At 43.7% G+C, this 12,173-nt stretch overlaps 1 protein-coding gene across 1 annotated transcript in view; it reads left to right on the top strand.

Annotated features, from left to right (window-relative positions):
- Positions 1-12,173, top strand: part of arhgap36 (Rho GTPase activating protein 36) — a 43,435-nt gene that overhangs the window by 10,785 nt on the left and 20,477 nt on the right. Inside the window, exon 3 of the mRNA XM_007894416.2 lies at positions 4,961-5,217. Coding sequence (XP_007892607.2) covers positions 4,961-5,217 — 257 coding nt within the window. The remainder of the gene's footprint in view (positions 1-4,960; positions 5,218-12,173) is intronic.

Here is a 12,173-nt window from a genome sequence, read left to right as displayed (position 1 = left end):
AGACCCTCCTCTTCGCCTCCTCTTTGAACGTGCCTTCGGTCATCCTCCTACCCCTATACTCACAGCCCTCCACCCCCCTGATCCCAAACCCCTGCTCGGATCCAAATCCTTGACAGTCCAGTACCTTGGAATGTCCTTCCTGCATGAAAGGCGCTGTGTGAATGTAATCTGTTGTTGTTGTTCTCTTTTCTCATCCATCTTCAGTGTATCTAATTCCCTCTTGAGAGCTTGCCATGCCAATTATCTTAAATTGATGTGGCTGCCCTTTCCATTTCTTCTCTGATACAATAAGGATACAAGCTGTGCTGTCACCATCAGCGACATAAGATAATGCTGCCTGACAATCCCTCTCTTGCGAGCTCTCTCATGGGTGGGTCTGAGCTGCGTGGACCAGGGTGGTCTCAGGTTGATCCCTGCTCTACTTTCAGTCACTCGGATGGGATGGGTGGAGAACACTCTAGATATTTGGTATCCCTGGGCTAGGTGAGGGATTGAAGAGGTCAGAGCTTCTGCTCCTGATTTCCAATGTTCACCCAATCATTACTAATTGCTCATATCACAGAGCAGGTGGTTTAAGCCAAAAACACCAGTGTATTTAAGAAGAAACTTGATGTGGACACGAGGGAGAAGGGAATAGGAAGAAGGGAATAGTGCAGATGCAGATTTGTAAGGACTGGCACAGATTAGTTGGGCTAAGCAGGCTGTTTCTGTACTGTAATGTTCTATGTAACTGTATCCATCAGCTGAGAGATTGTGTCACGTTGTTGATGCCAATTTTCTCCTTAAAATGTGGTAGGCCATGGGTTAGTCAGCACAACATGGCACTCAGTCTAAAATGATCTTGGCATTGGACCCTTGACTGTCGAGTACCTTGGGATGTCTTCCCATCATGAAAGGCGCTCTATTGTATAACTGCAATTTGTTGTTGTTCTTGTTGGACTAGCCCTAAGGTTATCAGTCTTGCACCAGTCATTGAGAGGGCGTTGGTCTGTATTATAAAGAATAGAACTTAAGAGCATCTTTGAAAGGAGTAGTGTATCTCAGGGTTCAGATAAAGTTCACAAAACGATTGAGGTTGTTTCTATTCAGATTAATTTCATCATATGTCATCTATACATTCCTTCCTCATGGCTCGGTTATCGTTTTGGCCGTCTCTCTTTCTCTCTTCCCTCTCTCTGAACAATAGATTAGCAGATGCAGGAACCACTAAACCCTTTTAGGTTAATTGCAAACCCTATGATGATTGATAAAAGTTCCTCCCTACAACATGTATCTTTAATCAGAGATAAATGAGTTCACCCAATCTCCAAAGCATTGCACTCGCAGATACAACAATATAGAATTTTGTTTTACAAACTCAGCCCATGAGTCCACCTGCTCAGGTGCTTTTCTCATCATGACCCTTACAGATGTTCTTTGGCATGAAAGGCGCTACATCAATGTTAGTTGTTGGTGATGTAATTAACTTTAGAAGACAAGGGAGAAATGCAAACCTGTTTATTTTCACTGACAGTTGTCAGGACATGGAATACCCTGCTGTGAAGAGTGCCTGAGCCACAATCCATATTGTAAAAATCTTGGGATCTGATTTTGCATCTTATCACTTCATCGAGATGTCTCAAAGTGCTTCACAGGTTTTTACTGTGAAGTGTAGTGACTGTGTATTTGCAGCCCAAGGTGGCAGTTAATTTGCACACAGCAGTGTCCCACAAACAACCATGAAGTGAATGGCCAATTTTTTTATAATCCTTTCTTTTTTGCCCCCACACTCTGGAACTCCATCCCATGGTCTCTTCCTCCCTTTCCTCCTTCAAGGCCGGTCTCAAGACCCTTCTCTTCGATCGTGCCTTTGGTCTCCCTCCCACTTCTCTGCCTTCCCTCACCCCTACACCACCTCTTCCCCATGTTTGGGCCCCGACACCTGACTGTTCAGCGCTTTGTGACGTCCTCCCGACGTGAAAGGTGCTCTATAAATATAATTTTGTTGTTGTTGTTGTTGTTGATATAGCGCCTTATCATATCATTGAGATGTCTCAAAGAACATCAGATGATATACTGTAAAGTGGGTTTGTGGGCGAAACGCACCAGACAGTTATGCCAGCAATGACCCACAAACAGTCATGAAGTGAGTGGCCCATTTTATTTGGGAGCTTGTTGGTCAGGACAATGAGAGAAACACCCTTCTCTTTTCAAATATTTCAACGGGCTCTTTATCGTCCACCTAAACAGGCGCACAGGGCCTTGTTTTAACGTCTTATCGGAAGGACGGCACCTCGGGCAATCCAACATTCCCCCCAGCGCTGCATTGGAGAGTCAGCTTAGACTATGTGGTTCCAAGTCCTGATGTAGGGTTTGAACCCACAACCTTCTGACTCAGAGGTGAGAGCGCTACCACTGCGCCAGGCTGACACACTGGGGGATTGTAGGCCAGGTCACCAGGAGAAGCTCCCTTCCCATATTTGAAACTTCCACATTAGCTTTTAAGAGGGTATTGGATACATATCCAAAAAATGAGAATTTTAAAAGCATTTTAGGGACCACAACGACAACAATAAAATTACATTTAGTGTGAGAAATGGACTAAACGGAGAGATAAGAGGCATAGTGAGACAAAGCCTACTTCTGTGCTGTATGCTTTATGGCTCTACGTAATGATTAATTAGTGCTAGAGATTTTGTTGATATCCATCCATCACCCAGCCAACGCAAGTGACACTGACTTGAACCTGTGAACCACACAGAGCTGCTTCTGTTATCTTATCAGTGATATCACAGTTAATAGACTTTGTGTGGTGTATTTATATCTGTGGGATAATTCCTGTTGAATTGCGTCAACTTAAATCCGAGGCATAGAATGCTGAAATGCTCACAGCCCAAATTGTTAGTCAAGCACAAAATTTAATGGGGATAATAATAATATAATCATTGCATTTGATATAGCGCCTTTCGTATCTTCTAGACGTCTCAAAGCGCTTCACAGAATATACTGTAAAGTGAATTGACTGTATATTTGTGGGTGAAACGCGGCAGCCAATTGCGCACAGCAATGTCCCACAAACAGTCATTGATTGAATTGACCAATTTATTAATTTTTTTTGAGGGATTATTATCAGACATGTAGAGTAAAGAAACTTGCCCAAGGTTTCGCCCTGCCGGGAATCAAACCCAGGTCTCTCGCTTGCGAGGCGAATGCTCTAACCACTGAGCTACAGGATCAGTTTCAGATGCTGTTTTTTCAGCTAATTTCAATGGTGAGATTATCATATCCCTTGGCTGAGTTTCCTAGTTATATAATAATGATAATAATAATCCGTGCATTTGATATAGCACTTTATCACGTCTTTGAGATGCACTGTAAAGTGGATTGGCTGTTTATTTTGTGGGCGAAATGCAGCAGCCAATTGCCTACAGCAGTGTTCCACAAACAGTCGTGAATTGAGTGAACAAATTATTACTATTATTTATTTTGTTTGTGCTGGGATGATATGAAGCATGACCAAGGTACTGTACTCTGGGGACTAATTATCACCACAGTGCTTAAAACATCTCAAAACCTTTTTGCAGAATTTCTGGACAGTGTGTGTAGTGATTTATTTTCTCTTTGACCGTGCCTTCAGCTCCCCTCTCGACTCTCTTCCTCCTCCTCCTCGCTCCCTCCCTTCCCTCCCCTCACCCTGACCATTTCCCCCCTCCTCTCTCCCTCCCTTCCCTCCCCTCACCCTGACCATTTCCCCCCTGCTCGGGTCATGACCCAACTGTGCAGCGCCTTGGGACGTCCTCCTGACGTGAAAGGCGCTCTATAAATGGAATCTTGTTGTTGTTGTTGTTGTTGTTGGCAAACGTGGCAGCCAATTTGTGCACAGCGACATCCCACAAACAGCCGTGAAGTGAATGACCAATTTTGAATGGATTGTCAGCCGGCGCACCGGGAGAGAGAAACTCCCTTCCCTTTTTAAACTGGGAGCCTGGTCTTGAGAAGGGTCTTGAGACTGGCCAATGTGTCTCAGACAATACAAAACAGCGAGAGTCACACAAAAGGTAAAGTCAGTTACATGAAGAGTATTGGAAAGATCACTGAGGGATAATCTTGTAAAGATACTCAGAGGTACTGAGTTGCACAGGGTGTTGCTAGAGTTACATTAGAATAAGAGAGAGTTGAGAATGAGCTCCTCTGTGTAAATTGTATCAACTCAAAAAGTCCATTCACCCCAAAGAAGCAGCCCCGTGCCCCCTACAGTAGTTACCCAACCCTTGCCTTCACTCCACCTGGTCTTGGGGACAAGCCCTTTATAGACATTCTGGAACTCAGGGATTCCCAATACCATCTGTCCTTACATCTTTATTATCTCTCCCTCCTCTCACCCTCCCTCCCTTTCTCCTCCACTTCCCTTCTTCCCTCCCTCCCTCCCATCCAATTACATAGATATGCTCGCATTCCATGAAATATGTGTCCTAAATCTCTCCAAAGTACTTTGGTGTGCAGACTCAATGGGAGGATTGCAACATCAGAAGTCTGATTGCCTGACTACCCTCTCACATGGTGAATGGGGCAGTGGTTGAGAAAACATGAGTGGAAGGTGTGAAGTTCACCATGGTCCAATTATCAATGGTGCTTTCAGCCACTACGCCCCGAAACTTTAGAACTCTCTCCCTCAATCCCCCTGCCTCTTCCTTCCTCATTTTCAGATCACGCCTGGTGACATTCTTCTTTGACCGTACCTACAGTTACCTCCCCACTCCCCCACCAGCTCGGTATCTAGGCTCTGTCACTGTTAATGGCTCCAAGACCCTACCTCACGTGAGGAGCGCTATAAAAATGCAAGTTTTTGTTGTTGGGTGTAAGGAAGAACCAAAAATAGGTTCTCACCTCTGCAAAATGATCAACCACTGGTATAAGCAGTAAGTAAATATTTCATGTCAGTGTTGAGCCTTAACCGAGCCCCATTGCTTTCCCACTACAGAGCTGAATCCACTGGGATTTGGGATCCCTCTGTCTCAAGTCATCGTCAATGACCGTGTTCGCAAGAAGAAGAAGGGTGCAGCGAAGGAGGGCCGGAGGGACTGCCTGGCTCTGGAGACCACAGTGATGACATTCCGCGCCAAGAGACAGCACAAACATCTGTCGAAGAGCAACATGTACCTGAACTCGGAAACAGACTTTAGAAATGAGCCCATCTCTCCCATCTTCCTGGACAGAGTGTCCAGAGGTCACAGAAGGGTAGGTCAGGTCAATGGTCAAAGTAACAATCGGTACTGAGCAGACAACACTCATGGGCACAAGTGCTGGTGGTGTGACTTTGTGTTCATCACTGATCTGCAGTTATCGTTGACCATCATTTGCAGTATATCCTGCAAAGTGCTTTGAGATGTCTTGATGACATGATTGGGCGCTATATCAAATGAAAGGATTATTATTGTTAATATTAGCCAGATAAGAACCATTGTGTTGTATTCTGTTATGTTCTATGGGTTTTTGTTCTTGTTGTGAGATGTGGGTTTCGAATGAAATTGGAGTTGGCTGATGTTGTGTGTGTGGAGGGGGGTGGGGTGATGGTGAAGGTAGGAAGACAGGACCAGTAGGTGTCCACAACCCCTCCTCACAATTCTTCTCCAAATGTGAAGTTGTTGTTTACAAGTGGTTTCTCCCACTCCCGTGACTGAGGTCTGCTGACACCTCCCTTAGCTGTGAGTATAATAATCCTTGCATTTGATATAGCGTTTTTCACGTCAGGAGGACGTCCCAAAGCGCTTCACAGAATGCACTGTAAAGTGAATTGACTGTATATTTGTGGGCGAACGCGGCAGCCAATTGCGCACAGCAATGTCCCACAAACAGTCGTAGATTGAAAATAACCAATTTATTATTGTTTTTGGTTTTGGAGGGATTATTATTAGGCTCTGTGTGGAGTAAGGAAACTTGCCCAAGGTTTCGCCCTCTGCCTGGAATTGAACTCAGGTCTCGCGCTTGCAAAGCGAGTGCTCTAACCACTGAGCTACAGGACTCCACAAACACAGTGAACACAGTCTGGTGTCAGACGTCTCCCTGTGCTCCTTCCTTTTTCTTAGGAGGTATTTGGCCTTCATTCTAGACTCAGATAGTCTAGGCTGACATTCTATTGTGCCACATTGTTGGACATACCATCCTTCAGATGAGACATCAAACATGGTCCCATCTGTCTGTTAAAGATTGTGTGACACTATTGGAAAAAAGAGAAGGCAGTTTCTGCTGGTCCAGATTAAATTGGTCATTCACTCATGGCTCGGTGCCTTGGGATGTCGTCCCAATGTGAAAGGTGCTTTACAAATGTAACGTTGTTGTTTGTGGGACATTGCTGTGCGCATATTGCCTGCTGCGTTTGGCGGAAAAACACACAGTAACTGCACTTTACAGTGAATCTGAGATGGTCCTCAGACGTGAAAGGCACGATATAAAATGCAAGGAATATTATTATTATTCTTTGTTGGTGTCTTGTAGCATATTTATGTGAAGTCCTGTATTAGTTAGAGCACTTGCCTCGCAAGCAAGGAAGCTGGGTTCGATTCTTGGGCAGGGCAAAACATTAGGCAATTTTCCTTGCTCCACACACCTCTGGTCACCTGGCAGTAAATAATAATAATAATAATCCTTGCATTTGATGTAGCGCTTTTCACGTCTTCTCAACATCCCAAAGCGCTTTACAGAATATACTGTAAAGCAAATTGACTGTATATTTGTGGGCGAACGCGGCAGCCAATTGCGCACAGCAATGTCCCACAAACAGTCGTAGATTGAAAATGACTAATTTTATTATTGTTTTTGGTTTTGGAGGGATTATTATTAAGTGTGTGGAGTAAGGAAACTTGCCCAAGGTTTCGCCTTCTGCCTGGAATTGAACTCAGGTCTCTCGCTTGCAAAGCGAGTGCTCTAACCACTGAGCTACAGAACTCCACTTAGAGTAGGAACCTGGTTGTTAATCGATTTGCAGATTGCTTTTCGGGGGGCAGTAATCCCTGCAAACTTTACAGAACATAAGTATACAATAGATCTAACAAGGAATTTAGGAGAAACCTCTTCACACAGAGGATTGTGAGAAAGTGGAACTCACTGCTAGAAGTTATCATCGAATCATAGAATTATACAGCGCAGAAGGATCCATCGTGCCAACACTTTTAAAAGAGCTTCCAAATCAATCCCACTCCCCCGCTCTCTCCCCATTTCCCTGAAAACTAATCCTCCCCAAATAATGATCTGCTTCTCTCTTAAAAGTTGTTATCAAATTGGCTTCCACCACCCTTTCAGGCAATGCATTCCGGATCCAAACAACTCACTGTGTGAAAAAATTTCTCCTCACCTCCCCTCTGTTTCAACAACTATTTTAAATCAGTGTCCTCAGATTACCGACCCACCCGCCAGTGGAAATAGTTTCTCCTTGTTCACTCTATCAACCCCCTCATAATGTGCTGTATCTCTGTGTGTAACTCAATAAATTGTAGAGATCAGGAGCGCGGAATACTGGCCAAGTTTCTAAAGCGACGAGCTAATGTAGACCATGATATCTTGTACTGAAAAGTAGAACCAGAGGACACAGCCAGCCATCAAAGGTGGGTAAATTCAGAAACAAATCTGCAGAAACACTACTTCAGTGAGCGAGTAGTAAACATATGGAACAGGCTCCCTCGGGAGATAGTGGAAGCAGAAAGTGTTGGTTCTTTCAAGAACAAATTAGGTAGAGTTCTGTTAGGAAATAACGGTATATAGTTTGGGCAATGGCATGTGCATTCGACTGCGAAGATGGTAGAAGGTGAACTGGTCTTCCTTTGCCAAGCAAATTCATATCTTCTTATTTCAATTTTGATCTCCTTAGGCAGCTGTAGTCCTGGCCACTTGCCCTGGCTGTGATCACTAACTCTCAGAACTTCCTGGTGTCTGTCCTGACCCAACTATAAACCTGTCTGCCCTTGTTATACTGTCTTGTTGCACCCTAATGTCTTCATGTGAATTTACTTTTTTAATCCAATTTAAAATGTCATCCACCTCTGTGAGGTCCCATCTTAGTTGTCTTGACACCCAGAAACCCTGAGGGTTCCACGTATATATGAAAATTTCCATTTATCTGGAATGGAAGACGTATTCTCTCCCCTGTTCACTTAATTCCAGAGAGTATTAGGCGGAAACATGTGGAATGAATTTCTTTTGTTTCCTTTCAATTGTTCAGATGAAAATATTATTAATATTTTATAAATGCCATTGAGTCTGCCTTTGTCTGCTTCTCTCCCAACGCTGTGGATGCCAACTCTCAGTGCGCTTTCAATCCCAAGGTTTTACTTTCCCTTTTAAATAAAAACAGAATTTGGACCATCAGTCAGCTGGAAATTTTTCAAAATTTTTGAAAATGTGTAATTTTTTAAAAAAATTGGAAAAAAATTTGCCCACAAAATACACAGTCAATCCACTTTACAGTATATGTGAAGCGCTTTGAGAGGTCATGATGATGTGAAAAGGCAGATGCAAAAATTGTTATTATTATTTGTGGTTATTATTATTTATTATCACGGAGTCCTGTAGCTCAGTGGTTAAAGCACTCGCTTTGCATGTGAGAGACCTGAGTTCAATACCAGACAGGGCGAAACCATGGGCAAGTTTCCTTAATCCACACAGAGCCTAATAATAATCCCTCCAAAACAAAACAATAATAAATTGGTCATTTTCAATCCATGACTGTTTGTGGGACATTGCTGTGCGCAATTGGCTGCTGCGTTCGCCCACAAATATACAGTCAATTCACTTTACAGTATATTCTGTGAAGCGCTTTGGGACGTCGAGAAGACGTGAAAAGCTCCATATCAAATGCAAGGATTATTATTATTATTGTGTTTGGTTAGCCAAGCTTTCACAAGATCAGTTTGGATGAAGGAGGCCCTTCAGCCCATCTGCTCTCATCCCTCCAGAACAGCATCAAGCTGCTGTTTTAAAAAGAGTCCCAGTGTCCTGGCCTCAACCACCCTTCATGGCAACCCTGTTCCAGTTATGAATTCCTCTAAGTAAAGAAAAACTTCCTGGTGTCTGCCCTGACCCAACTATAAACCTGTCTGCCCTTGTTATACTGTCTTGTTGCACCCTAATGTCTTCATGTAAATTTACTTTTTTAATCCAATTTAAAATGTCATCCACCTCTGTGAGGTCCCATCTTAGTTGTCTTGACACCCAGAAACCCTGAGGGTTCCACGTATATATAAAAATTTCCATTTATCTGGAATGGAAGACGTATTCTCTCCCCCGTTCACTTAATTCCAGAGAGTATTAGGCGCAGGTTAGCTCGAGGGGAACCCCAGAGTTTGCTTGGGGGAATAGATGCTGGAGTTTTACCAACCACAGAAAGACATATTTCTCCCACAATATAAGATTAGAGGCACTTCTATTTTTTTTTCACGTTTCACTTACAATGCAGCCTTGAGCTATTGCACCCAGTGACCATGTTAGAATGGGTTCCCCTGTACTTGTGTGGAAGGCAAAGAATTGAACTCCCTTCTTATCCAACTTGGCTCAGTCAGCAGACCCTCACTACTGGGTCAGAAGGTTGCACGTTCAAGTCCTATATTGGTACTTGAGATCTAGGCTGAGGTGTTGGAGATGTCGTCTTTCAGATGAGATATTAAACTGAGATAGCTTGCATCTGTTCAGGTGGATGTTAAAGATCCCATGGCACTATTGGAAAAGAGAAGAGAATTTCTCTCTCCCGGTGTCCTGGCCAACAATCCCCCAGATACAATGGTCATTCACTTCTTGTGTGCAACATTTGCTTGCTACATTTACCTACAAATACAGTCACTACACTTGACAGCAATTTCCTGTGAAGCGCTTTAAGTCTTTAGACAATACTTGTGTCAAAGGCAAAGATTATTATTAGTCAGAGGAAATCATAGAAAAATGGAAGTTTACGCAACAGAAGGAGACCATTCGGCCCATCATGTCTACACCGATTCTCAGAGAAAGGTGGTCATTCAATCCCACTGCCCTGCCCTATTCCCATAACCCTTCAAGCCTCTCTCACGCAGAATGGACTCCATCATTTAGGTGCAGTCGCAATGCTGAGCAAGTAAAACACAATCTGTTCACTTCCGAAGCTGACCACGAGACTGTAATACATCAAAAAACACTTAATGTTTGATTCAGGGCTTCTTGTTGTTTCAGATTGGATTTTTGAATGAACGATTTATCTTCCCGTCAATTGGAGATGCACTTTAGGTTTATTTTGGTATGAGCTTGTTTATGTCCAACTCGTGTGTTTTTTAAAATTTAAGTGGACTCTGCAAGGCTTCCGTCAGCTCTCTCCTCCTGCGAGGATAGTTAGAATAAGTGCAATATTAAATCAAGAACAGAACACAGGAAGAACCCAGAATAGTGGCTGGGGCCCAAGGCATCTAGTTTAACCTAACTAATCTCCTGCTATTTAACATCAAAACTCTCTGGGTTTATGTGAAAAAGTACAGGCTCCATACCAGACAAATGGAAATTTCCCATGTGCTTCAGAACTCTCAGTCTAGTTCAGAGATCTTCAAACCCTACATAGGCCACCTATACATTTCGACCACAAAATATGCAGTCAATGCTCTTTGCAGTATATTCTGTGAAGCTCTTTGAGACGTCTCAATGATATGATAAGGCGCTATATCAAATGCAATGATTATTATTACTATGGACTTACTTAATTACTTAATCACTTATTTAATTATTACTTTTCCTGGAATGGAATGCGCATTCTCTCTCTCGCTATGCAATGATTATTATTACTATGGACTTACTTAATTACTTAATCACTTACTTATTTAATTATTATTACTTTTCCTGGAATGGAATGCACATTCTCTCTCTCGCTGGAAGGATCCACCCTGTTTACCTGCTTAATTCTGGAGAATTTAGGTGCAGGTTGGAAAGAGCCAAAGCTTGGGGAATCCAGAGTGTGTATTGGGTAATTGCTGGAGTTTAGCCAGTTGAAACTGCGTATCTTGCCATTGAGAGCACTGTCTGTTATGCTTACCCACTGCTTGTCCATCTAGGACCACCCTACCCATTAGGGCTTTGGCTTGCAGGGTTAACAGGAGCTGAGTGGACCCTGTGGTTAGTATGCCCCTTCAGATTGACTGATCTGTCATCAGCAGTGCCATGGAGAAACCTGCCTGGCTCAGGAACTGGACTAGAGAATGCCACAGAGGGTTGACTCGAATCTGACATTCCATTGCCAAACAAGCTCCAAGGAAACCCTGCTTAACCCCTCCCTCCCTGAGTCACCACAGGAAATATTCCTGGAACTGCCAGCACTTTAGGGGTTAGTATTGTTTGTGACTTGTTTGGATTTATGCTGTGTGCTGCAGATTTGACTGAATGAATTTGAACGTTTGAATAAATATGTTCCTATGTAGCTGCCAACATCTTCGCCCAGGAGGTGATTAAGCACGGTTCCAGACAAAACATGGCATGTGAAAGCTTTCAGAGGATTGGCTCTCTGCAGTTAGATAAACTATTAAATATGAGGTCATCTTTTTAAAAAAAGAAGGGAAGCAAATCCCGAGGGAAAATGGAAAATGTTGTAGATTGTAGGTAATTTGTTGATGCTGAATGCTGTGTTAAGCAACAACAGCAACACGTTGCATTTATACAGCGCCTTCATGTCAGGAAGATGTCCCAAGGCCTGGACAATTGCGCCCAAGCTGCGGGTTGGGATCAGGGATGGGTGGAGGGCAAGGGGGGGAGGAGGGAAGATGACCGAAGACATAGTTGAATAGGAACGTCTTGAGATGGGCCTTAAAGGAGCCGGGGGAGAGGACGAGGTAGAGGGGCTCCGCGGTGGAGTCCTAGAGGGTGATGGCAGAAAGAGTGAAGGCCCAACTGCCGATAGTGGAATGGGTAGGCGGGGGACATGGAGCAGTCCAGTGTCTGCAGAGCGGAGGGAGCGCTCCGAAGTTTCAATAGGTTGCAGAGGTAGGAAAGAGCAAGACTGTGGAAGGCTTCAAAGGTGACGACATGCGCTCTTCACGTGAGGAAACATCTCAGGGGTTTGGGGAAGGAGGCCGTTGGCACATTCAAACAGGTAGCATTTGAGGTGTTTGGATATGTGATTGGAAGACGAGAGTTTTATCCCCATTTCAATTGGGAATCAGCAAACTTGTGGAGTCCTGTAGCTCAGTGGTTAGAGC

The sequence above is a fragment of the Callorhinchus milii genome, unplaced genomic scaffold, assembly GCF_018977255.1.
Source record: "Callorhinchus milii isolate IMCB2004 unplaced genomic scaffold, IMCB_Cmil_1.0 Scaffold15, whole genome shotgun sequence".
In the NCBI taxonomy this organism is placed as follows: Eukaryota; Metazoa; Chordata; class Chondrichthyes; order Chimaeriformes; family Callorhinchidae; genus Callorhinchus; species Callorhinchus milii.
Note: the sequence above shows the minus strand (reverse complement) of the source record. Positions and strands in the feature narration are given on the sequence as shown.